The following is a 27530-nucleotide window of genomic DNA, read 5'->3' on the forward strand; positions in this document are numbered from 1 at the left end:
GATGCGTCGTAAATCCGAAGATCGAAATTGCCGAGCGTCCTTCAGTGCTTATCGGTCCGATCTCGAGGAAACAAGTGTTTCAGACGCGAAGCTGCGTTGGTCCAATGTGTGTGTGTAAACAGTGACTTGTTTGTGCGTCTTTCTTTCTTTCTTCCACGCAAAACGAATGGCACCTTCATTTTTGTTGTGAAGTTAACGGGTTGACGATTCGATTCTTCTCCTGCAAGGCGACGGGATGTCGGCTCACGTTCGAATTCAACACCGGTAAGTCGATTCTACAGGCACACTTCAACTTCTCAGTATCAAACTATTTTCTCTATCCGATCAACAAGCCCCTGCGTGTAGTGGAAATCTGAGAAAATTATTCACTTACTTTTTAAACTCGAAATTGTATTACGATTGAAACGATGTTCGAAAAGAGTCGAAATCTTCGGCACATGATAAATACTGATCGCTGGTCTGAGCTGAGATTGAATGAAATGAAATCTGAGTTTGATTGATTCTTCTGTAACAGAAATTCTCGATAAGTAAAAGCTTACTAGTGAAAATGAGTTTATCAGCGGATGCACAAGCTTGGCGAAAAACACCAAATGCAAATGGCCAGTTTTGTGATACGCCAATCGCATTTTAGAAGAATAAACGATGCGCAAAATACCGCGAATAAAAGCAATTCTCATTTCCCGTCCATTTCCTTCGACGTATCTGGTAAAATATCGATATTACGATACCGATCAACGCCAAACACACGGCGAATCTGCAACGGAAGATGTGACTGCCAATTACTGGAACCGTCGCGAATACTCGCAGCGTGTGATGTAATTTCCGCCTCAAGGCAAGGATCATCGACGCGTGGATCAGCCTCCCGACTGGTATCAAGAATTCACTAGAGAACATAAATAAATTACTGAAAAGCTTGCTGCGCTGATGTCGGCGGTGTAAAACACGGTTCCCGTTTTAGAAGTTGATCGAGACGACCTGATTCCTTTACTTGCCGAGAGCTTTGATCATAGCGGAGCTTGAAGCGAGAGAATCCTGGCGTGATCCTGTCCTTCGTCGAGAAGACTTGATCGAAGTGGGAGGAAAATGATCCGTACGATCCTTGATAAATCGACGAAAGTGAGAATTGCTTTTGCGCCGATGATGTCAGTGTCGCAAGCTCGGATTATAATCTTATAAGATATTCGTCATTGATGTCTTTTGTACCAGGATTTTTGCCGGTAGCAATAAGCTCATTTTCACTAGTTTGTTCCTGTTTTTTAAGGATTGTGTTCTTCGCTTGAATAATCAGCTTAAATATTAATTGATTTGAGATGTCGTACATTCCAATTTGTTCCAGCGTACAGTATCAATCTGATAATTTCGAAAATAAAAATCTGTGGCCAAATCCTAGCAAGTTATAATCACTGGTTAACACGAATTTAAAAACAGGGTCTGGATGTAAAATTTCGATTTCTTCCACGTAACTAATAACGGAAGAAATAGTCTTACTTGATAAGATATGCTTTTGTAGAATATAAAATATAAAATATAAGATTACCTATTTTCTCAGACATTTGTTGTAAATAACAAACAAAGAAACTCGAGTTTCGCATTAAATTAAATCAATTTTTGAACAAAAGTGATTTAAATGCGAAACTGAGGTATGTTTATTAGTTACTTACAATAAATATTTGGGAAAATATGTAATTTTTCTCAAAATCCGCCATATCGTTTCGGTTTCAACAAAAACACTCTTTATTCAGTAAAGCAATTTTTACTCTCTTATTAATCAAGTGAAAGAAAACGCAATTTGACATCTAGAACCCAGACTCAAAGTTCGTGTTGACCGGTGTTATTTATCAGCGTAAAAAACAGAAAAGCAAACCTTACGAGTAATAAATGAAACTTTTTGGTATTATTCGACGTATAGAATCAGAATTTATTTATTTAAATATAAAACCTATAAATTTCATCCGCGCTGCTACAACGGACTGCAGTTTCCTCAAATTGTAATGCTGAATCTCGACCAAACAAGCCGGGAAAATATCTGTTTGACAACCGACGCATACTCGACAAAAGAATATAATATACGCAATCGACAAAACGTCACGTCCTGTTTGCAGTATCCGCGCCCTTTCTTTATCGGCTTTCGCTAATCCCCATTGATTGCCCAATAATGCTCACCGCGGTGATTTTAGATTTTCAGAAAGCAATATCTCCCGTTCATGGGTCTCATAATACTCTTTAATAAAAACGAAGCTTCGGGGCTTTTGAAAATGCAGTTACAAGGAAAAAGAGATTAAAAAAGGAAGAAGTTCCGCACTCGAGAATCAGGTCGAGAGAGACTAGAACTGTACATCCGGCCGACTTGGTCTACCTTCACGCGTCGTTCCCGTCGTGTTTCAGGAAATATTAAATTAACTTCATAACGAAAAAAATCGTCGTTTCACCCCTCGTGTTGATGTGCACGCTGGATTATCGGAGACACTCGAAATGCCTGGAGCCACATCCGATTCGCAATTATTTTTAGATGCTTTGAAAATCAGAAAGCGATTTTCTTCTCCGATGGCGATTCGAGTAAATTTTCACTAACTATAAACGGTGACTTGTTTGGAGGAATTTACAGTTTTTTTTTTTTTTCACATTCCAACACATCTTCGCGAATACTAGATACGTGCAATATGTGAGAATCTCATTATTCGTTTGGCTGTTGAATTTAATACGATCTCAGACGAAGATTTTTTCTTTTTTTTTTTTTTCTTCTTTTTTTTTATCCTCCCGGGTATATTATTTTCACCATATTTTTTCCATTTCTTTTTATTCTCCTCTCTTTCCTCCGCTCCTTCATTCTCTTGGCAAATTTTATTATTATTCATGCTACAATTTTCTCGTTAAATTCTTCACGTACTCGCTTTTCGTCCGACGACTCGTACAAGGTATGCATTTTCATTCTACGCTAATAGGGCGAAACGAAGCGACGCGTGACGTCGAAACCCGCGTCCAAATGCATTTGCGTAATTCAAACGACGCGGGGTTCCTGCAATTTTATTCGTTTCAAACTAAATTCACTCAGCTAACCAAAAGTTTTCCGTTTGAAAATGGGGGTGAAAATTGTTTACACCCGATTGAATTCTAATTGGTAAGAAAATAATAAAAAAATACTGCGATATCAAATCAACCTTACAGGCTGAAGCAAAATCTTTTACTGCCACATTATCATTTTTTAAAACACCTACGTTGGAGAGCTTCGTTCTGACACGTACCTTCATACTTGCGTCACGTATACACCCAAAAATGTTTACGCAGAAAAAGCGATTACGGTACCGTTGTAAAATTTGTGTTTACCTGCCGGAGTGACACTGGCTAATCTCGTTGCCGAGGGAATCTCTACGCTGCCCACCAGCCTGGTTATAAATTATTTATGACGCAAGGATCGCGATGCCGCGCGAGATTACGCGGTTAGACCTGTTTTTTTTTGTTCGTTTTTTTTTTTTTTTTTTAATTTTCCACCGACGTTTCTCTCACTTCCGATACGTACCTACCCATTGTTGCGATACAGATATACAGCGTAAAGCTCTGGCTGCTTTATCGCGAATTGTATTCACCTTCGAAAGATGCTATTGTTAAAAAATCTTTGACTTTATCATATCAGAAGTTACAGTTTATCATATCAGTCTTGGATTTATAGAATTTGTTCATATATACTTTTACATTATATTTCCTCCTATAAGCTAGTGAGTCGTGAATTACTAGAATCATGTAACGGTGATTGAAAGGGGTGTAAAATCGAGAGGGATGTAAAACGAGAGGGATGTAAAATCGAGACTGATGTTTCAGAGGCAAGCGGAAGCTCCTTTGTGTAATTTGAAAGCGGCTTAAGCCTCGTTGCGGTTTCGCCTGGTATAACAACCTCGGCAATCCACTCGGGTGACATTTGTAAATGCGCTCTCGCTAACGTAACGAGTAATCCAAAACCGAGGGGAATTCGGATTGACTTCCGAGTGTTTGTAGAACGATGTAGGGTAAGGTGGTCTAGGAGTGCGCACTTTTTCTATTATGATCTGTATTTCAGTGATTAAATTTGTTTTTTCAATACAATTTCAATGTCGAATAACTTTTAAAGGAGTAAATTTCATGAAAAATGTTAAATGTTCCCACAAAAATAATGGTTTGATCTATGAAAATATTGATTTTTCTGGTAATTACGAAAATGAGAAATTTAAACAAAAATTTGAAAAAACAAATCAATGTTTAAGGCACGATTACAAGGAAACGGCTCGATCTACGTCAATTTAGTAAGAAAGCTTTTTTGTAGGAAATTTAATTTCCTTCAAAAATATGAATTGATAAAATTTTTCAGATTGATAATTGACGGATTTTGGGTAAAAAAATGCGGTAACTGTTAAAAAATCAATAGCTGTAACGATACACCCCTTAATATTAATATTAAGGGCTCAAACTTTCAGGATAATTTTTATTTGTCGTCATGAACAATGTTTTTACAGTAACATTGAAAAAAAAAATTCTTCGTTTTTTTTGGCCCAGTCTAATATATATGTACATGCATATTATACATACTAAATATTGCATAATTCATAGAAAGATTCGGGATAGAAATTCGTATGAATGACGCGCAGATGTTAAACGAGGCAGAATAATTGACACGGATAATTCGTTGAAATATTTTGCGATTATGTAAACGCGGAATGAGTTTTCAGGTTGAACGTGAGATATAAAATGATGATATTTTTTTTTTTCCCCTCCATTTTCCATTCCCCCCTACGAATCTATTGAATTCAATTTATCATCTCTCTTCGAGTGCGGTACGCGCGCAGTTTGAAAGGAACCAACAACCGCGATTCAATGCGGAGAGCTGCCGGTGCAGCAGCTTAAAGCCTGCATTCTCGTTTAAAGTGCATGCATGCACCGAAACCACTGCCTTATTCCCATTTCTTACTTTTTCCAGTCATACGCGGTCCGCTTCTAGACTTGCACGCTTTTCTCGCGTTCCACAGCAGCACTCGGATCAGGATTTACCCACCTTGTTAACGTCCACTTGTGTTAGACCGACATCCATTTCTCCTTCATGCTAGAGGATAAACGCGAGAAGCTGACGGTTCTCTGTGCAAATGCAACCGCGTATAACGAGTCGCTGAAGAACCTGGGAATGTCTACCGGAGTATCTGAAAACCGAACATGGAATATTGTTGAAAAAAAATACATCGATTCAAAGCAAGTTCGGGTATAAATTTTGCTGGACGAACTTTGCTCAGATAATTTTCTGCGGCGTCAGCTTTACTCTGCGAAAGTGTTATTATTCCTGGCCACATTTCGGACCGGGTATAATATGAGAAGAACGAAATTTTGCATGGAAAACGAGAGAGTTTCGTTGTCGGTTGGAGGACAAAATTTCTGAAGTATCAAAAAGTCGACTGGTCGAAAATTTTTAAATAACGAGTGATCGGTCTACCGAAATTCTAATTGTGAATGAAAAGTCGACTTTTTGACTCTTCGGTATTTTTGCAATTCAATATCTTGCCTACTCTCTCTTTCTCTCGAAAAAAAAAGAAAAAAAACGTTGGTATAAATTTATTTGTAAATTTTTGCGTTCCTAACTTTTATTTTTCTACAAGATAACTTTTCGTATTTACGGTCTTACTGCGTTTCCAACTATCGGTAGTTTGACTCTCGGGATCTCATCCCGTCGACTTTTTGGTCTTTTGCATTTTTGTGTGTAACATTCGTTGACCTTACTTATCGTGCGAAAGACGCGGCGGTTTCTAAGCCTTCAAAGTGGCAGACAAGGAGGGGTGTTCGACAATGGGCAGCGACAGCAGCGGAACGTTTATCATGAAAAATTGAACCGCTCTTCCTCGTGACCGCGGGTAATTTTCCGCTTCTCTGTATTATTACTTAATACACGTTACACGCGCAACTTACTGTGTCTAAATGCATATAGATATATGTAAGTACACGTATATGTATATATTATATACACTTGGATTCATAAAGTGAACTTCCCCCGCAGCTAGAGGGAATTGCCCGGGAAAAGTAGCTGCGATATGAGAATCTTCAGAAGTATCGCGATAAAACGAAACGACCGCACTTTGACCCCTTTAACTCGCCAAGTTCCTCTAAGCCCCGCACGTGGATTCTTCCTCCCTTACACGTACTTATTTAATTCCGTTTCTGTGCTTTTTTTCCCCAATCCCGTGTAAAATTTCTCAACCACTACCAGAACACGACACGTACGATAAACTGCGAAAAAGCGATGTTTCAATCCTTTCACGATTTGGAAATTATGCGCTGCGAATAGTCGGCAAAAATTTCACAGAATTTATGAGTTACTTTTTTTTTATCCGGTGCTCGCGGATAAGCTCGGAAACAAAGGAGGACGCGTTACGTGCACACATATCTATACGTATGCCTGGTTATGTAGTAACATGTGAAAGGCTCTTCTCGAGGATAAAATAATTCGCATGATCAGGAGCTTTGTCAACGGGAACGAAAGCTCTTCAACCCCTCTTTGAACGGGCTCGTGATATTCGGAGATGAGAGCTTTCAGACTTCGATGGTTGTTTTTCACCGCTCGACGCGGTTCTCCGAAAATTGCGTAACATTTTGCGTAAAAACGAAGACGAGGTATAAGAAGAAATGAGACAGAGATCGGGGGATGAACGGGAAATAAGAAACAAAGTGAAACGTGATTTGAGGTTTGCAGTGAATCGGCTCGTCGAGCTCTCTCTTTTTTTTTCTCCCTATCCCTTCTCCCTCCCTCTTCCTCTTTCTTTCATTCAATGAAAGTGTAGAGAAAAAAGGAACTGGAAACGTGAGAGAATAAAATGAGTAAGAAGAAACTTTTTTACCTCGGCCAATCCTTTGTGTGTGCGTAGCATCGCAATGCTTTGCGATAAGGGCGGAGGGGGAGTGGTTTGAAGAAAAAGTTGAATACCCACAAACCCTGTCAGGAAAGGGGTGGAAAATTGAATTAAATGTATTTCATTTAGCTTTTTACCACGGCCGAGTCGAGGGATGAAAAAGTGAGAATGGAACAGGCTCCAGAATATTCTTTTCAGCCTGCATTTCATCGCGTTAGGTTATGAATCGGAAAATAATTGAAATACGGGGCGACAAAGACGAGGACCGTATTTTTGCACGCGCTCGTCAATTTTTTTCCAACCCTTGAACCCCTTCAGCGTGGAACGCGAGACTTTGCAATTACGATATTGAATATTCGGGGAAAGCTTCGCTGTATACAATCGAATCAGCGGAGCGTGCAGCGAATGGATTTGAGTACAGCATCGTTACAATTGGTTCTCGTTGAGCACCCTTCGCCTTTGTCTTTCCACCTTTCTTCGTCCCGCGTAATTTATCATTCGCTCGTCTGTTTCTTGCCGCCCCCTCCCCCCATAAACAACCCGACGTTTTTCACCAGCCGATAACGCTGAAATTCTCGAATGCGTATCGAGGCATGATTTAGCGAAAAGGTTTTTATATTTCCATTGAAAAAAGATACCGAAGCGTTTCGAAAATCAGTCCGGCAAAGGGGAGGGGGGGGCGGAGGAGGTGGAGGGTGTGTGTATCAATTTTCAGCTCTTTGCTTGCTTCTCGTTATCATACCGCGACGCGTTTTAACAGAGTTTTAAATTCATCACGGTATATTCTCCCCTCTGATGATCCACTCTACGCGAACGTACTCAGCCAGAGCTCAATAATAGTTTCCTAATGGAAATGGGATTTATAATGTTATTCATAGTTTGAAATTGTTTGCGTTATTACGTTTAATATCGTAAACGAAGTTCTTGTCCAACAGAAGCCATTAAAGTAAAAAATAATACACTCGAGTGACGGTTATAATTTGAACAATTTTTTCTGAAACGATGTTCGCGGAGGGTCAAAAATTTCTGATACTCTCCAAACTCGGGTAAAGGCCTGTTTTTTATCGCATGGTAAAAAACCTGGCGAGTTTTATAATGTGAAACTAAGTATTCGCCAATCTTGAACAAGGGTCTACGCATATGCGTTGGCTTCCAAGAGTGATTTAACTTCCGCATATATATGTATATTTATCCACATCTCAGCTCCGTTGTTCGGTTTAGGTTGCATTTGAAACGGGTGAAGGCTCAATTTCATGGCAGTCATAATATTCCCTTTGAATTCAATTATCAGCCGTTATCGAACACGCGCCTCTGCTTCTGACATTTTCTTTACATCTTTGGAAGGCTGTTCGAGATAATTAATTCAAACCGATATGCGAAAAGAGGGAAAACAATTCCAACAGCTTGCTTTGTTTCCGAAATTTGAAACACGGCAAGATGAACGGCGTTGCGATTATCCATCCGAAAAGATTTTCTCAGCGCAGGTGGATTTAAAATTATTCTTAAAAATAGACCAAGTTTTGCGGAATTTTTTCAAAGCGGGTGAGAAGAATCGGTGAGCTTTCGAGATGCGACTGAAATTTCTGACGGATAGACGAAAATTATTACCTAAGGGACAGGGTGAAGGGGGTGATTTTGGCAAGGGTAGAACCGTCGGAATTTCGATTGAGGTGGTATATTGCCAGCGATAATTGGGTCGGTTTGATAAATAGATAGCGAGGCAGCTCAGCGTTGCGCATTAATTGTGAGCCAGGTCACAGATTACATCGCTTATGGAGCTTGATTAACGTCTGTGAATGCGAGTGGGCGATATTGCGGGCTACTTTTGCGCCTAAATGCGGTTGGACCCGCGGAATAATGTCAGCCCTGCTACTCCGCTTGCGAGACGACGCGGCTTACACGAAGCACAATTTCGGATATCGGGGAGGGACGAACCCTAAGAGGATGCCGTCTTAGGGCTATGAATTCTCAGCTGTCAAGATATCGTTGTCAACGATGCTGATGAATTACGAGAGATACGAAACGGCGGAGCCGAGCTTCATTCCTCATTTACCCGCTTCCGACAATGAGCCGAGGGGATGGTTTCCAACTGTATTTAGGGAACTCGAGGATCGCGAACGAACAATGAATCGACGTTTGAAGAATCCTGTGGTGTTTTTTTCCCTTCGCTCAAGGTACATCAAGGTGTGCTAAACGCGAGGTTTTAGGAGCGGAAGTTACGAAAGTGCCTAATTCCGAATTCTTTGCTGGCCAAACTTAAAGCAAAGGAATCAAACTTTTACGAAAGAACAAAGTTTCGCATGAGCGGAAACCCGACGGCTCGAAGTTCCGAAATGAAAGATTTCGATAATTCAAGTTACGGTGAGGTAAAGTTTCGAACAGTAAAGTTCCGATGGTGCAAAGTTCCGAAAGTTAAAATAGCACAGTTTACTCAAGAAGTGGGTGTAAAAAGTTAGGAAAACCGAAAATTTTCGGACTATCGATTTCTCAAATTGTCAAATATTCTCAGCTTAGTACTTTCGGAACTTTGACTTGTCGGAATTTTGCCCCTTCGGAACTTTGAACCTCAGGCTTCCGAACATTCGTAACTCTGATGTTTCCCCAAGGTTTAATTTCTTTACTCCAAGTTTCGCCACCAAAAAGTCGGAATTTGGTACTTTCGGAAGTTTTAAAATTCGAAATTTCAACCCGCATCGAAAATCAACCGCAAGAAATCTTCAAAAATAAAGGTTAAAAAAAAAAAAAAAAATGCAGCTTCTAACACAACTGAGCTTTGATTCAATTGTTTCCATTTTTTATGAAACCTGTTATTCGTAGCGACTTTTAATCATTTTGGTCAAGTTTTGGAGTTGGAAATAAAACTGACGTACACGGTATGTATGCATGTACGCGTGTACGTGGCGATAAGTAGTCCGTTCCATTCAACATGTGCCAGTTTAAACGAGGACGTTGTGACAGGAGACTGGTCAATTATTGTGCCGTTAGGAGTTTTAATTTTCGCACCTCTTTTTGCTCGGTCGATTTTTTTCTCCGTCCCTTTTTATTTGCCTCTCTCTTTTTCTCATTCTTTCACTTCGCACTGCCACCGTGAAAGAGTTAGCGACCGATGAGTATTCAAGTTGAATTGTTCCTGTGGTCGGTAAGTTAATCAAAGTACGAACTTAATTATACCGAGAGGGCAATTAACAGATCGTTTTATTCGGCAAGACAGCCCGAGGGACCAAACCACCGGATGAACGGTACAGCTAGCCAAGTCCGCTGGGATCAACCGTAAAATACAGATGCCAAATGAATTTCAATGCTTGGTATTGGAAGCACGTATTTTTGCACGCTGTTCGTCTGCGTCGCTACGTTTTATACGTGGACATCTATAATTGGTACAAGAATACGAAGCGGCTTTGTCGACTCCTCCGCAAATCTAGTAACAAAATAATTTTGTACTTTCTGTTGGCAAGGTTCTTGTTGAAAATTTTTAAAAGGGAGTAAAATAAGTTGAATAGTCTGAAATACTCACAAAGTAAAACACGATTTTAACTCGTTGCCAATCGCAACTTTAAAAGTCAAGTTTTTTTTATAAAATATAAATTGTTATAAAAGATGACACAGGTACAAAAATTTTTCACAAAAGATGGGATATACATATGTATATATGTAAGACTTTGCCAAAACCGTTGAATCCGTAAAGCTCAATAAAAGAACCGTTCTGCAAAACTCATATATCCGGGTTACTTTTATTATTTTCAACGAGAAAGAGTTTTATAAATTGCATCAACTTTTCAGAGAAAAGCTTCCATCGCGCCACGCCGTTACGCCGGGGTAAAGCTTTCGAAGGTTTGCACACCTGACACCTGATATACCACGCTTATTCCTCTAAGTTCAAAGAACTGCGACGCATGCCAGCTGGTCAATCCTCACCGCCTCTTTGAATCCGGTTCCTCTTGAGCAATCGATCAAAGTAATCCTTGCGCGGAGGGCAGTATTCTGCGGGGGCATAAGAAGGGCCCGAAAAAAGAAAAGAAAATTCTTCTGGTTGTGAGATTTTTCCACGTCTTACGATTATTATTTTCTTAAACATCGTTACGCATTCTTTAGAATTTTTTACACGCGTCAAAGAAGATTGCATCGGAGATCTAGAATTAATCAGTATATAAATTATTAAACGGAAATGTGGTCGGCACGTAATCTCCTAAAGTGCTGTATAAATTAAATGGTTTTCGAAGTCGTCATTTTTGGATTAAAACTTGGCATTAAAGTTTTTTTCTTCAATGGCGAGTATTTATACGACATTGTACAGAAAAAAAACAAAAAATTGTGAAATATCCGGCTTCCCGCAAGGAATACCTTAATAATATATATTCGGATCCGTTTATCGATTACGGAAATTTCGATGACGATCATTTTGCTCAGTTATAACGGCGCTGGAGTTAAATAACAGGAGTTAGAGCCACGGCAAGATGAAGAAATGTGTAAGGCTGGGTAACGATGCGTGCTAATGTGCGGTGTACGTACTGGACGTGACTACTCGCGTATTGACCCACTGTCAAGTAACGAGCGGCAATTTTGACGGGGTAATCACTCACCGCAGGGCGTGTTTCAGGGATGTAATACTCGTCCGGGCAGACGTCGATAAAAGAGGATGCGACCAAACCTGGTCAAGGATGTTGAAAACCGTGAATGAAAACGTACAACAGAAATCTACAGAGTGGCTAAATTTGCAAACAATGCTCGTCCGCCGAACCAGCTTAGGTACTGATTGAGATTTAGTTGCACGGACAAGATGTGTCGAAAATATTTTAACATGCGGGAGATACGGACAAGGGAACAAACACGCGAGGCAATCGGCTTTGGAATCTAACCACCGAAGAGGTCGATGATTGACGACGGATGACTGGCAATCACCAGACGCTAACGACGCATCGCCTCGATGTTTTCGGATCAATAAACACTCGGGACATTTGAATGTAACGAAATTTGTTGTACAATTGATCGGGAGTTTCGTTAGAAGAATTGAGAAGAAAGTAAAAATTGGTGAACAAGAGCGATGATCGTGATATCGAGGATGAAATTGATCGCCTGTTATTTTTTAACCGACGCACGTATCGGCAATCACTCGATTTCAAGGCGGTCTTCCTCGACTTCCTGCTCTTACCAATCACCGCCTCTACACACGCTCTAGACTTGTGCGTTACATCGCTTACAGATATGTTTTTGCTATAATGACTCGCCTCTCTGTGCAACCTGTTACGCCACTTTGATGTTATATTACGAAATATGAAGACCTCGCTCTTTGTCTATTATATACGGGAAAATTGAATAGCTTGTAAAATGGATTTGCTAATTCGGAAACGCTTCGACCCGTAGATCAATCTGCCAAAAGTTTCGCAACGTTTCTCTAATTGCCGTACCTGTTCGAAGCTCAGTTCTACACGGTATATTCTTGTGCAAATCGATGCGAGGTTGAAGTTTCGAATTTTCAAAGTTCCAAAAGCGCCTAATTACGAATTATTAGTCGGTGAAACTTGAAATAGAGAAATCGAACTTTGAAGAAACAACAAAGTTTCGAATGGTCGGAAGCCCGAATTAGGCTCAATATTTTCCGAAAGTCAAGTTACGATAGAGAAAAATTCCGAAAAATCAAAATATACTCGCAAAGCGTGGTTTAATCAGCGAGTGGACGTAAAAAATCCGAAAACCCAAAAATCAGAAAGAACCGGATTCCGAACGTCAAAATATCAAATACCAAAACAAAGAAAGATCAAAGTGGTGAAATTTCACCAGGCGAGAAATTCACAGAACTGAAAATCCTCGATCATTCGAAATTTCGATGTTTCAGATATTAAAATTTTTCATTTTCGCACTTTCGAAACTTTGACTTGTCGAAGTTACGCCCTTTTGGTATTTAGTCCGTTCGGAACTTTGATGTTTCGTCAAAGTTTGAGTTCTTTACTTCAAGTTTCACCAACAAAATATTGGGAATTTGACGTTTTCAGAACTTCTTAAATGCGCAATGTCATCACGGCTCCGTCATATCGGTGTTCCAATTTTCTCTTTCGATCGAATTCGCACTCTATGCCTTATCTCTCCGGGCAGTTTTTCATCACCGAAATAATCCTACGCCGCGGTCCCGCATTTTCGACAGCATTCGTACATACATCGACCTCTGATAAATTAACGAACGCATGATAGGACGCGTGTGTGCCATACATGGACCTGGACATCGGAACTTGGGTCGACAATGCGTAATTTAGTTCTGGAGACGCGAACCGTGACACCCCAGGTCCGTCCCACAATTTTCCACATCCGGTTCTCCGGTCGATCCATTCGAATTCAGTCACCTTGCATGGGCACCAAACTGACGTGAATTCGTGGGCAAAAAATTCGGCCGCTTTCACACGGTTCCGATCCCCCGTAGACATTTCAACCTTGCGTCAATTCTATGTTACAGGTATAAATTAGCCGCATATATATAACACACCCAGACACCGGGGATTCGCTGGGTACGAAAAATTGACCGAGAGTGAAAAAAGCGGGGGAGAAATGTCTTTCTGCGACTGCAGAAAGTTATAATTAACGAGCGCCATTAAACCGGTCTGTTTGTCTTCTCCCTGACGTAAATTTTCATACTTACAGGTATATATCTGGAATCTGCTCCAGCGGCTGCACCGACTTTCGCGATATTTCACCGGGGACGAGTTCGGACGGTTTTCCTCGACTCGTCGCAGGACGAACCGATCGGTCCAAGTCGATTCGTCCCGTCGTTGTTCCGGACTTGTTACATGGTTGGAAAAAGAAGTTGGTTGGGGGAACGTATCGTCGCGAGAAACGTATTAAAGCCGGTATCGTAAACAAGACTAGGAAGCTGCGCTGAAACGGAAGAAGTAAAATTAAAAAAAAAAACCGCGAACTTGGCCGGCTGGATTGGATCATCGTGCAGTTTAATACACTCGACACATGGGATGTACAGGTTGTTCAGGGCGCTGACTGGAGGGGGCAGACAGGCAAGGTTACCGGAACCTATAAAACGACCAACCTGCGCTAAAAACCTGTCCAAACGAGTATAGGACTCTGAATTGTGCGCCGAGGATCGGCGATGCTAGTTGGATCTTAGCGTCTCTACGTCTGGGAATCCGTGCCAATAATAATACATTATTCGCATAACCGTAAAGTGAACGTTTGACCAAATTTTCCACCGGTGTCAGTGACTGCGGGGCGAATAGACGATGGTGAGTACGAACTTGAAATTTTTTTTTTCTTTTTTTTTGCTACTTGCCTTCAATCGATCGACCAATGCCATTGCTCAATGGCGTTTGATTCGTTCACCCGAAGTTACCCGAGTCGTTCAATTCAGCAATCCAGAGGGATTCTAACCGACGTTCTAAAACCATCGGTTTGACCGCTCTGATGGAACTGAACTACGTTCGTAATTTTGAAAAATACGCGTACTTGTAGCTTGTTGATAGGTAAAATTTCGATGGGTTTGGTTATTTTATTATAAGATTTCCGTTTTCTACACATTTGCTGAAACAGATTCTTTGTTTCGGTAGTGAATTTTAATCAATATTAACACTTGGTAGTTATATTTATGAAATTATATATTGATAGATTTCCAAATGACATGTAATAAAAGAAAATTGTTTTAGTCAAAATGTAGGAAATATTTGTCCGGATAAAATTGGTTCTCGTTGAGCAAACTCTGAGAAATCTACTGTATTCCGAAGAATTTTGTAGCGATATGAAATAAAATATCGGTATCCAAGACCATAATTCCACTGTTTTCTATATTCATACTTCACAGAGATCTTGATCGTAGCTTACGGATGTAATAGTTTGATAAATATCCCACCTACTGCTAGATCGTAATAAAACGAAGAAAAAGTATCGATTCTCGGTCAACCGACGTTATAATTGTTTAGACCAGACGTGTCGCGCGTCACGGAACGGAATGAAAATATATACACGCCCTTCCGAAATCAAGATAACGAATAAGATCCTCAACGAGTTCACGGAGTTAACGCTCGAGAAATTTCTTTCGCTCTGGACAGTCGAGAAAAGGTGAAAATTGATGAAAGAAGAGATAGATTGATAACGATCCGCGAAGCGACGAAGCTTCGGTTCCTCTCGGCAATTACTTCCACGATGAATCTCCGTATTCTCCGATCTCCTTTCAAGGGCGACGAGCGAAGACGGACGCCTTTCGTATCCAGTCAGTAGTGCAGTCTAGAAGTGGAACAGGAATTAGCACTCTTTCTAATTGAGGACGGAGCAATCATCCGATCGCCGGAGAGGGTTTCATCCCGCTCTAAGCCGTGGCTTAAAATCGAGTGCGCATTTATCTGGCACTGTAAACCGTTTTTCCTCATAGATCAGCCGCCGCGCTTCGAGTACTGAAATACTGAAATAGTGCCTGCAAGGCGTCCAGCGGAACGAACTAAAGAAAGCTCCGCTCTCGGAGCTTGCAGGAAATTGCGCCGGGCTGATTGAACGCTTCCAGTTTGATTGTTTCATCTTTTGCCACGATATAGGTACGGGTGTAACCGTGCTGCTGGCCGTTTCGCCGAGTCACGAGGATCCCTCCGAAACCCCCCGGAGTTTTCCAAACTCCCCGGCAAAGTTCCCGACATCTGACACTCGGCTGCATTAATCAGGCAGAGCTTTATCGGGCCTCCATTAACGCGTGGCCCTCTGCATGTGCCGAATGGCTTCTGTTAATGAACTTCCAGCCTGCATGTGATTGTTTAAAACTTTCCTCCTTTATCCCCTGTTAATGTTCATCCCTTATCTGACACCGCGAGGGGGGAATTAGGCCCGGCAGAAATATAACCGGCCGATCGGGGCACGTGCTATATTCTTTCGGAGAAAAAAAATCTCATTTCCGTCCCGGGATTAACGCTCGGTGCGATATCTCGACCCTTCGAACTTCTTCGAGCCCCGAATTTCAACGCCGTTTGGACAATTCGTTGCCGGAATAATTCTATGCGGAAAAATCCAAAAGCCCTGCTTTACCAACTGCGCGAAACCGTGCGATTATTATTTCAGAAAACAGAAACGAAAACGTACTTTTATCCGGACAATTCCACTCCGGTATTATAACGTCGACGAGTAATTGTTTTAACCAACCGCGAGTGTTCGATTATTACGTATAGACAAAGTATCTTCTCCCTTTCAGATTCCTTTTAGTGAATCTTGAAAAGCAACGACGCAACGAGTCACAAAAGCTCGATTATAATAATCACAAGCCGATGCGAAGGTGAATTCTTAAAAGAAAGACTTTTACTAGGCGTTCTAACGTGACTTTTATTACTTTGAAGAGAGTTTTCAAAGTATCAGGTAAATTCTTGAACGGCGGTTCCACGGGAACGTTGATGGTTGTTCTAATTTTACCAGAACGACGTCGCAAAGCTGCGCCGATTATCCGGCCGGCTATATTTCGGGTTAGATTTTCTCTCCCTTTTTATGCTCGTCGATGTCGTTATACCGCAGAAACGGCTCGGAGAAATGAGTGGATCGAAAAAAGGAAGGATTTGTCTCGCGGATTTGTTTTCCTCTTCGTTTTTAACAAAAGAATACTTGTAGAAAATGAAGACAAGGTTAGCGAGTCGGTGTCTAGTTGTTGGAAATGTGCAATTATCATTTGCGCACTGATATCAGGATCGTTGATTGAACCTGCGGGGATGTTTCATCGACGCAGGGAAGGAAGTGCGGTTTTCAACTGGCAGCAATCGGATATAATACCGCATTCAAGATTAATTAACGACATGCGCGGTAATTTATGATCAGGCACGCGGTTGTACGGATTTGTTATAATTGGGTATAATTTGAGCAAATCAATTTCGTAATTATGATTCCACACAAACCGCGATAATTGTCGCTGATTCAACTTGATTCGGGTTAATTAATTTCCCTCTCACAATGCTGATTACTTTTACCTTCATTTAGCTTCTCGGTTATAATATACTCCGCTGCGGGTTCGTTCGTTCAGCCATGATATAATTATAATATTCATTGTTGCTACGAAACGTACACGCGACTGTTATTCCAACCCCAAATTAGGATTTTCGAAGAAATCCAATTCCCCAAAATTGCCTTAAGCCTGCAACTCGGTTGGGGATCTTCTCGAATACACGAGTCGGAATTCAACGGTATGTAATTTTGTATCCTCGGTACACCGAAATTCCCCCCTTCAGAATTTACCAAATGTACAGTCCGGTTAAACAGCTGTAATGACAGAAATATCATGTAACGGAGGTTCGAAGGCGCAAATGAAGCTATCCGAGTGGAAAATTCTTCTAACAATATTCCTTCGGAACGGAATATGTTTCTTTTAAAAAAACATTATTTTCAGCTACGGTGGCATAATTATTTAATACCGAAGAGATCTCGGTATTAAATCGTTCTCACAATAGAAAAATCGCAGCGGTGGAAAGATTTGATAATGAGCAAGGGTTCATTTTAATCGTGAATGAATTCTCTCAAAACGAACAAATTTTTCTTTGCAGAAAAATGTTTCGATAACGGGATCACGTCAGAGTCGTACTGTAACGTTATTCTTTTTATTTACTGCTACAATCGTACTGTTGTAGATGAAATTTCTGTTTTTAAACATTTTTTTTCCCCGTGTTAAGGTAATATTTTTTCAAGTCCGTTATCTCGATTCGCTTTAGTTGCCGTTTCAAGCCTTCGCTTTACATCGCATTTCTGTTTGAAAAATTCTCCGACCGGACTGTACGTTTGATACATCCTTAATTCTCCTTGTCTTTGTTCCATCCTACCAAATCGTTTTTACAAAGTCCTTTTATATCCCGGCGAAAGAAGTGAAAAGGAAAAAAAAAATAAATAAATAAAACTTTGAAACAGCCAGTTAATGTAAATCCTTTCGCGGAAAGAAGAAATATAAGAAAATACCTGCGAGCTGGTTTTCACCTTTTCAGTAAGTGTAATTTTGCCCGCTCTTTTTGTACGGGATAAATGTAGGTACTGGAAGAGAGGGCGGCGTGCAGTAATTACCGAGCATTGAGCGCGAACAAAGCGGTCAAAGATGCGTGACCCGTAAGCGAACCCTGGGCTCTGCCCCCCGGCATGCATACTTTACGCTCGCACGTTTTGTGCCATGCATGACCACCGTGGCCGGAAGGAAACTTGACCCATACGCCTCGTTTTAATTACTGGCTAATCCGATCTTTCGCGGTACGTAGATTCAAAGAATCCAGTGTGGCGCATGTCGGGATTCCCGAATTTCCTTTGGGAAATCCTTCCGGGTGACAAGATGTGACGAAACGTGCTGTGACATCGGGCCGGGGTTGAAATTCCGAATTTTAAAAGTTCCGAAGTATTTGGTGAAGGAACTTGAAGCGAAGAAATAAAACTTTGCAGAAACAACAAAGTTTCGAATCGGTCAAAACTTCCGAAATGCAAGATTCCGAAAATTCAAGTCACGATAGAGCAAAGTTCAGAAAGTTGGAATATACTCGGACAACGTAGTTTACTCAACGATTGGGTGTGAAAAATCAGCAAAAACCGACCATCAGAATAACCAGATTTTCGTAAGTAATAGTATCGAAAATCCAAAACAAAGAAAGATCGAAGTGGTGAAATTTCACCAAGCCAAAAATTCACTGAACTGAAAATCTTCGATCATTCGAAATTTCGATATTTCCAAATTTTTAAATTCTCTTATTTTCGCGCTTTCCGAACTTTAACCTGTCGCAGTTACGCCCTTTCGGTATTTTGTGCTTTCGGATCTCTCAGCATTTCGTCAAAGTTCGATTTCTTGACTTCAACCTACGTCACCATAAAATTCGAAATTCGGCTGATTCGAAACTTTTCAAATTCGCAATTCCAACCTCGCGCCATAAAATCGAGTTTGAGTATGAAACTGTTCTCTCCTTGGAATCTTGACGCCGCCAGCCCGAAACGCATAAATTGAAGGGCGAGAGGCGTCCTAATGAGCGTCAAATTAATGCGAACTTACACATACGAGATACATGAAATAATAAATTCACCCGCGGAGGTTGAGTGTCAGAGCTTCACCGACCGACAAAGGAAGTACATTTATTGTACACCGCGAGCGTTGGAGAGGTAATAAAATAATGGTCAGTTGAGGGGAATGCCAAACACGAGGTTATTGTACGAGGACCTGCTGCAGCCGCGTTCGCCTCTCGCGTGACATCATTTCCGCTCCTATTATATCCGGCACTGCGGTCCAGGCAGAGTAGAGACCAACCGCGAGTTTCGCGAGTGAACGAATGGATGAATGAATGAACGAGTGTGCCCTCGCTGACAAAGTACCTTGAACTCTTTCGCGTTTGGGAAAAGAGAGATGGAGTAAAATAAAAAAACAAAAAAACAAAATCAAAAAAAACAAGTGGGGTAAATAAAAGGAGGTGGACAAAAAAAGTTCACCTTTTTCCCGCCCCCAAGCGAGCGCTACCGACCGACACAAAAAGCCTCTGATTTGTCGTCGTACGTGTCCCGGAAGTGCATTAACATTTCTAGTTTCGTCTCACCGCGTTTCGCGTTCTACACACGCATACGCATACTTTGGGTTATTCAATTTTTACACACGTCATAAGTAGGTGACTTGTACACAGCTTAAGGAACGCTGTCGTAAACAGTAAATAATAGTGTAGAAATAATTGCGCATTGAATGGAAAAGCTCGATAAACAATCTGCTTTTGGGGAGGGGGGTTAAATTACGGAGGGTTGCAGCCTCGGTTCTGCAAGCTTTCTCGATTGTTTGTTTTTCGCGAAATGCGGAGGATATGATACGTATCTCAACCCATCTTAAAACCTCAGGAGTCTGCTCCTGGTCGGGTAGGTTGAGAAAAGTAAAGTAAGAAAGAAAAGAGGAAAACCCTCGGGGTGCCGGGAAGGAGATGAGAGAACAAAGCAATGCCGAACGGCGGCTTATCCCGATATATATGGAGGTATACCGGTGAACGGCAATCGATACCGTAACCTCTTTCTCTTATCGATGTCTTGTTGCTCGAAACGGCATTCAATTGACGCTCGTACTGCGCGAATCGCTACGGCTATCGATGTTATTTAAACTACCGTCTTAAGTAAACGCAATGCGATTGGTGCGGAACGTTGAATTCGAACGATTGGTGTTTTTTGAACAAGTCGGAAAAAATCTTGCTCAATTATCGGATTAATCGTAATTATTGCAAATATATCATTGGCGAGTAAATTTATAACGGCATAAATTTTTACTCAACGATGAAAAGTTTGTCTAAAGTAATTTGAAATTGGATAAATTCAAGGTTAAATTTCAATATTTCTAACATGTGTTCTTATCTCAATAATTCCAAGAAAACAGGTAGCTTTTAGAGAACTCTTAAATATTCGAGTATACTTGATTTCCGTTACGATTTAAACTCCAAAGTTTACACGCACACGCGATTAACGCACTTTCTCGTAATTCGGGGCTGAATTTTGCAGAAACTCTAGATACTGTCTTAAAAGTAGGAATACACCGCTGATTCGCAAAACGCTGTTCCAAAGCCTTCCAAGAATTCGGGTATCTAATTAAATTTCGCGTTTGAGCTCGTTACATTGGCGCGTGTCAGTCGAGGATGCGAAACACGGCGTGCGGAGTTTACCAAGCGAGGTGAAGGCGATGCAACGCGCGCCGTTTCGCCGCATTAATATAACGTCGGCGATGCACGCGGTGACTGCAAATTTGCATTCGTACTTGGTGACAAAGTGCGTTTTGCCGCATTCGCCTCGCCCTTTATCTCCGTGCGACATAACGCGAATAAAACGAGCTTGTCACAGCAAGCCTCGATTTTTCGGAAGCGATGTAAATGCGTGGCGTATATACGCAAGTAACAAGTCGTTTGTGAAATATGTGAAAACGTTTCAATGCCGTCGATTCACATCGCGTGACGCGTGCTTTTGACCGTGAGCGATTCGTATCTCTAATTTTTTTTTTTGCTGTGGATTTGTTAGTTTCGGTTATATTGAAAAATGAGTTTCGAAATTTCGCCTACTGCGTATAAATAATACATACATACATATATATGTATATATGTATATATAAAGAGGTGGATTATCATCCGGTAAGCGGAAAATGATTTGAATTCATCGCGATTGTTTCATTTCCTGTCAGGGTATCATTTTTACATGACAAAGGCATCTCTGTCTCCAATGTGCAAGGTAGGATATACATGGAAGAGAAAGAATTTTCAAGTGAGAGTTAACCGGATGGGCGCAGCGATTTTTTTTTTCAACCCGTCGAACGGCAAACGGTCCGCGAAACGAACTCGGTGCAATCGTACATACATGGATAAATGGTGATTGGAGAAATTGACTCGATTCGATGCGGGTGAATGATTAACGAAAGAAGAACCCGCGGCGACCTGGAAGCTGGAAAGAAGAGAGCTTTTTCGATCCTTTGTCCAGACTCGGAAGAAGAAACATTGCAGATTGTTTGAGTTCGATTTGTAAAAGGAAAAGGAAACATGAAACAATAATACTTTTTATTTCGGGACAATTGCGGCATTCGATGAAATAAAAGAGTGACCGGGGCCAATTTGCAAACGGAAGTTGAACAAGCGAGATTCGATTCTCGCAGGTTTCGGCGATGCCTTATTCGTGCGAACGTGTAGTATTATGAATCCTTATCGTGCACGCAATAAAATGGTGAGGGGGTGGAAAAGCTCGTTGACGGAAGAAAACGCGCGTATCAAATTGCCTAACTCGCATTTAACGGTAGTACATCACGTACGTTTGACTTACCACCGCACTTGTGTACGTATAGAGCAATTATTACCGCGGCATAACAGCGACTTAATGACCAATGAATATGCATAATATCTCAGAGCGAATAAGCCTCGACTCGAACTGCTTTATAATTCGACTGGGTACAGATAAACGAATACACCTTGTTAATGGAAATCGAAATTGGTTTGAATAAACAATTGTAAGGTCATATCTCACACCTAAGCCTGAAAATATATTGGTGGAAATTTAACAGTGGTGAAATAAATCGTCTTTCCCCTCGCCGCGTGGCATCTAAGTCGTAAAATAAGGTGTCTGACTCCTGCCGAAGTATAATTTACGCGGTTAATCTGAAATCGTATCTCGTTTTTAACGTTTTGTCTGTCTTTTTTTTTTTTTTTACCGCCTTCGGTTCAATTTTTCTTCAATAAGTAAAAAAATGGCTTATCGTTGCTTGTACAAAGATCGTACGGATTAACCCCACGGCTATTTGAAAACCATGGTAATTGAACCCTTGATAAATAATCCTGCGGCCTAAATCGGCTACAACAATGATTGGAATCGCGATCAACTTTCCAGAAGAATAAACACTCCTCATTGTCTGACATAATGGTTTTAGGACTCCTCGCAATAATATCCATTTCGCCCTAATTTCGACGTAAGTATATTTGCGCAAAGCGCGCTACGGTTGATATTCGGCAGCTGATTATGCGCGGCGGATGAAAACGAACGCGAATGAATCTGGCGTAAATTTTATTTGAAAGTTTATCGCACGCTGAGTTGGAAACTCACAGGTCTGCATGATGTGCGTAAAATAGAACGATAAGAGTTTGGGGAATGAGGTGAAATCGAGTAAAATTGTTCGATTCGAAAGAGAATTTCCACAGCAGCGCGAAACCGAGTCTGACCTAACCTGCCTCAACTCTCCAATTTGGTATCCGTACTTGACAGGAAAATGGCGCAAGCTTGTGCACTTTGCGGTGTGCGGTATAAAATCGTTCGGAAAATGGATGAGGTGGAGCAGCTTGATTTTCACTTTGCCTCGGAGCGACGAACACATTTGGATAAAAATATTCGATTCGAATTTTCAGTATAATGCAATGAACGATTCAATTTTAGCAGGAATTAAACTGTTGGGAAAAAAAAGATGAACAAAATTATCGTCGTAAGTTCTGAATACGTTTTCAATAGTTATTCATATTTCAGAATTTTTCAAATACCGATGGGATTGTTTGTTTTTTCTTTTTACCTTAGTTCTGTGTTTTTATTTCATTATTTACCGTTGCGCTTTTATTTGTAGCTTTTTTCTATGGCGGGTAATTTTGAATTTTTTTGGAAGGAATTACACGATTCAATGTAAATATTCGAGTTTCATTTCTCGATTGAACAAGCTTGTAGGGACGATAGATTTGAATTGCGTAAAAACTAACCAGCAATTTTCGTGACTCTTACCGTCTGACCGCGGAAAGTGTTTTTCACTGAAATTTTTCGCTCACAAACAGCAATTGAAATTTCGAAGAATTCATCGTTCACGATTAATTTCTTAAATTATTAATTTTGATTTTTTGTTCCTGTTTCACTTATCCGTAAATTTATTTGACAATTAATCGTAGTGTTTTTCTATCACCTTTTGTCGAGGAAATACCGTTTTTCGTAACTACGCTGATGTCCTCCACGTTGCACCAGCATCTAAATGTGGTAAAATAGTACCGCCCGAGGTGTGCTAATGAAATTCTCTGGCATTTTCCCGCATTTTATTATCCTCTATCAGGTATATGTATGTATATGTACAACCTATACGCTTCCCGCAGTGCCGGGAATTCTATTTACAATTTACACGGGATATTTATATACCTATGTACATTTTTTTATCTTTTTTTTTTTTAAGCTATAAAATTCTCCACGCGACATTCCCCAACCCCTGCTCGAAACTACCCTTAAAACTGCTAGGCAGATAGGTACTTAGAGTTTTTTTTTTCACGCACGCTGTACACTTTGCGATATACGGCAGGTATATGCGCATTGTTTGCAGAACAGGACCTACAGACGCAAATTTCATTCAAAATACTTTTTCGTTGCTTTTATAAAATTCTATAATTGTCTGCATGCATGGGTGAGTAAAATTTTTTATTCGCGCTTAGAAGAAAATCAAAATTGCATCTCTTCGAGTTTTGTCCGAAGGATTAATTTTGGTCTCGATGATTTATTTATTCGTGAATAATATTCAACATAGAATATATTTTTTCAAAATTTCACTGGTACTCTTATAACCAGAGCTTCGTGAACGTCAATAGAGTAGACAGATTACTCTCTTTCACTCTATAGAATGTCTGATCACTGATATTTTGACAAACTGTTATTCAATTTTTTATACAGAAGAATCGAATATCGATTGATATCGGTAGCAAATCGACTTACGATGCGAAATTTTAAGAATTGTTACAAATAAAATCGCGAGTTTATTTTGAATCGCTTATTCAAAAGAGCGTTTCGTACTTCAGCGGTTGCTTTAGTTAAGCTTGCCCGGATATTGAATCTCTCGAATCGTTTGTTTGTCGACGATGTTTTTTTGAGAGGAAGCAAAGAAGAGGTTTCCTCGAACTCTCTGCAATCCCGCAAATGTCCTGTTTCAGATACCGCTCCTCCTGGGATTGCTTGCTCTTGGTGGAGCGAGGGGTTCGCCGTCACCGTCGACGTCGGATACGTCGAGGGCGGACACGACGCCGTCAGCCTCGTCGGCGCTCGGCGCTCTCTACCGTCAGGCTCGTTCCGACCAATATTACACGAGCAGATACGCCGGGGACGGTTTATCCGTGAGTTCAGGAACAATCGGCACCCGGAGTCCGGATTCGAACGAGCCGAGAGACGCCGCCTATTTCGAATCACGATGCATCACCTGCGACCCGAACAAGCCCTCGGCGTCCGGCGCCTCTGATCGTGGGTCAGTCCTCGCTGTTTTTCTACGACAGATATTACCAAACTTTTCTATACTTTCACCCTGCAACTTTTTCTCTGCTATATACATTCCGTCATATAGATATACGAACAGACTCACCTTACGTTACGGGGTGGAAGAAGATTCAACCGTAACTTTCTTCGATCGGTTATATTGGCCAAAGTTTTAATTTATATCATCGTTCCAGTGTCAACGTTACATTGCTTATCCTTGTATTAATCACTTTATTCGCAAAATTCTCTGCGTATTATATGAAAAACTATATGATTGTATCTCTTAAATCCGATCCGATCCGATCGGCAAGTTTTCTTTTAAAACTTTTTATACATGTGCGCAATTTTATTCATTATTCTTCGAGATCCAGGTCGTATTTTGTGCACTAATTGACGGTCGTTGTCTGCTTTTTTTTTTTTTTAATACAACAGGTACAGACAGAAGCCACGATACGACTGGTACGACTACGACCTCGAGGATCGAAGGTCACCCGTCAGCTACAGAGATCGATACGACGACTACGATCGAGGCAGGTCACCTGGGTACGATTACGATCAACGTTACAATCGATTTGGAAGATACGATTTACGGCCCATCTACTATGGCGACCGGTATCCGTTCAAGTTTTAATTATAACTATTTGTTTCACAAATTGCACTCTCAAGATCTTTGCCATCCATCTCGCACGACGAATTTTTGTCTCCAAACTTTGCAGAGTTCGGTGGAAATTGTGAAGAAGAATTGTCGTCATCGCTTCGACTCTACGTGTCCAGCGACAAATGTCGTATTTTTCAATTTATACATCGAGCAATCGTTGTTCTTTTTTTCTTTTTTTCTGTCTTACGTCTATACGAGAGACAAAAATGCCACCTTATAGGTGCTCGTATCCTTTATTCAGACCGAAAGTTCGTATTTCGCAGGTGCATACAATTACAAGGCGAAGAAAGTTGTAAAAAATTTTTGGAATTCCCCAGATACGAGAATCGCTACGACCGCGATCGAGTCTACGATCGAGATCCAGGCTACGACCGAAACTACGACCGAGGTTATTACGAGCGGGGAAACGGATACGACAATCTGGATTCTCGCTACCCTTACGAGAGCCGAGAGGACGTCCGGTATTACAGCCCATCCAGGAGGCCAAGCTACTACGAGGATCCGTACGTGCCGCGATACGACCGACGCAACCGGTACGGAAATCGGTACGAGCAGTCCTACGACAGGTACGATCCCTATGACAGGATCTACAGCAGGAAACCCGCCGTCGACGATCGCTACATCTACGACCGATTCGGAAGCAGGGGAGGCAGCGCTGGTGGCATCGGATACGGAGGCGGCGCGGCGGGCGGAGGCGGAGGATACTTTGCTTCAGGGTCGTCTGGAAGCTGGGGACCGGGATACGACCGCGGATACGCCAGCGCCTGGAACTACGCCGGGAGCAGGGACAGGGACAGGGACAGGGACAACTGGAGGGACAGGGACTTCAACCGAGATCGCGACCCAGGGTGAGGGATCGGCGGTTGGCCTTTAACAGTGCCAGACATTTTGCAAATTCGCAAATTATTCGCAATTTTGCAAATTTTTTTTTGAAAATACGCAATGTTTCACAATTTCGAATCGCATTGGCGGATCGGTCGATCCATGCCGATAATTATTTCACCAAGTTCCTGCAGAATTGAGTCGTCAGACGAACGGGCTGTTTGCAAAGTAACAAGCGTTTCGCCTTGAGGTCTTGATCGGAAATCGATCTCGCACCGAGTTACGCTAAAGCGTGTGATTAAGCTCCAACCCGGGCGCTTTCGCGCCTCGTCGGTTTATACTTTGAAATATTCTGTATAAATTTATTACGGGCCGATTAACCCGTCGGCGTTAAAGATCGTCGGGTAACTTCATCGGTATTTGAGGCTGCTTTACGATCATGTTCACTGCTCTGCAGAGCGACGGTGAACTTAAACCTTGCGAGGAATCTCGAAGAGAGATAACTTGTTCCGCAAAATTTCGCACGGCTTATTTTGTGGCGTTTTTTTTTTTTTTTTTTTTTCATTTTATTTCTCCTCTTTCTTCTTCTTTTCCGTTTTCCCCCCTTTTTTTTCTTCTCTTGTTTTATTCCAACAAGAAAAGAGAAACATTTTTTTTTTTCTGCTTCCCCAGATACTATCGACCGAGGGATTATTTCTACGACAGCACCGCAGCCCCGGGCGCTTCCCGGGGTACGAGCTACCTCCACGACCGACCCGAGTCCTCGACACCGTCGAACAGCATCGGTCAGGAATCAGCCACAAACTCACCCAAGTCGCAGGACACTAACAAAGTATACAAGGATTAGGAGATTAGGTGTTAAGTCGCATTAAAACTTGTCCAAATCACAGAATCTGGAGTGTTTTTTTTTTTTTTTTCATTTTTTGTTTCTGTACGTTTTTACCTATTTTTTTTTTTTTCCCTGTAACGCAAACCGACAGCTGCTTGAAGATAATAATAATTTTTCAATACTTTAACGAAGGAACTGCAGATTTTGAAGAAGGTATAATTATGTTCATCTGCAACTCGTGACTCTTTCGCCGTAATAGCGTTGGGTAAAATTGATTGACTTCCCTCTGCCTCGGATATAATTATGATGCCTACTTAACCGATCGTGTTCATTTTTTTATTGTGTTGAGTGTGGTGAATACTCTGAAAGAGGTTCCATCCATCCCTGAAAATGAACACAAATGATTTTCAGTTCACTTTCCGATTTCTTGCTGAGAGATTTGAATATACGCTCTCATACGTATGTGTAGATAATATTTATACGTTATAGTTACTATGTTTGATTTTATTTTTTTTATTATTCTTTATTCTTGCCTCTAATTTTTATTCCTAATTATCTTAACTTATTCCGTCCCACGTGCAGTTGCAGACTGTATATCAAAATCCTTAACGCGAAATTCCCAATCCACATTTATTTATGTAACTTTGTAATAATAAAATCGTACTTCATGAATAAATTATCACAATGTACTCGTAAA

The 27530-nt window shown here is 41.1% G+C and overlaps 1 protein-coding gene across 3 annotated transcripts; it reads left to right on the forward strand.

Annotated features, from left to right (window-relative positions):
• The first annotated feature begins 39 nt into the window (after window positions 1-39).
• Window positions 40-27530, forward strand: LOC124303586 (U1 small nuclear ribonucleoprotein 70 kDa). 3 transcript variants are annotated; one of them, XM_046760982.1, is made up of 6 exons: window positions 40-264; window positions 13488-14080; window positions 24209-24516; window positions 24957-25067; window positions 25500-26030; window positions 26677-27530. In XM_046760982.1, exons 2-6 carry the CDS (start codon window positions 14078-14080, stop codon window positions 26849-26851), a joined length of 1128 nt encoding a protein of 375 aa, XP_046616938.1. In that variant the 5' UTR covers window positions 40-264; window positions 13488-14077; the 3' UTR covers window positions 26852-27530. The 3 variants fall into 3 exon arrangements, with proteins under 3 accessions (XP_046616938.1, XP_046616928.1, XP_046616948.1); XM_046760972.1 differs by lacking the exon at window positions 40-264 and having other exon boundaries at window positions 13667-14080; window positions 24957-25136; XM_046760992.1 differs by lacking the exons at window positions 40-264; window positions 13488-14080; window positions 24209-24516 and adding an exon at window positions 25241-25455 and having other exon boundaries at window positions 25008-25136; window positions 25486-26030.

This window comes from Neodiprion virginianus, chromosome 1, assembly GCF_021901495.1.
Source record: "Neodiprion virginianus isolate iyNeoVirg1 chromosome 1, iyNeoVirg1.1, whole genome shotgun sequence".
NCBI classification, from domain to species: domain Eukaryota; kingdom Metazoa; phylum Arthropoda; class Insecta; order Hymenoptera; family Diprionidae; genus Neodiprion; species Neodiprion virginianus.

Coding starts and splice junctions, on each gene's coding strand:
- LOC124303586 (XM_046760972.1), top strand. Junction 24,517..24,956: donor TCCGGCGCCTCTGATCGTGG/GTCAGTCCTCGC, acceptor TTAATACAACAG/GTACAGACAGAAGCCACGAT. Junction 26,031..26,676: donor AACCGAGATCGCGACCCAGG/GTGAGGGATCGG, acceptor CTGCTTCCCCAG/ATACTATCGACCGAGGGATT.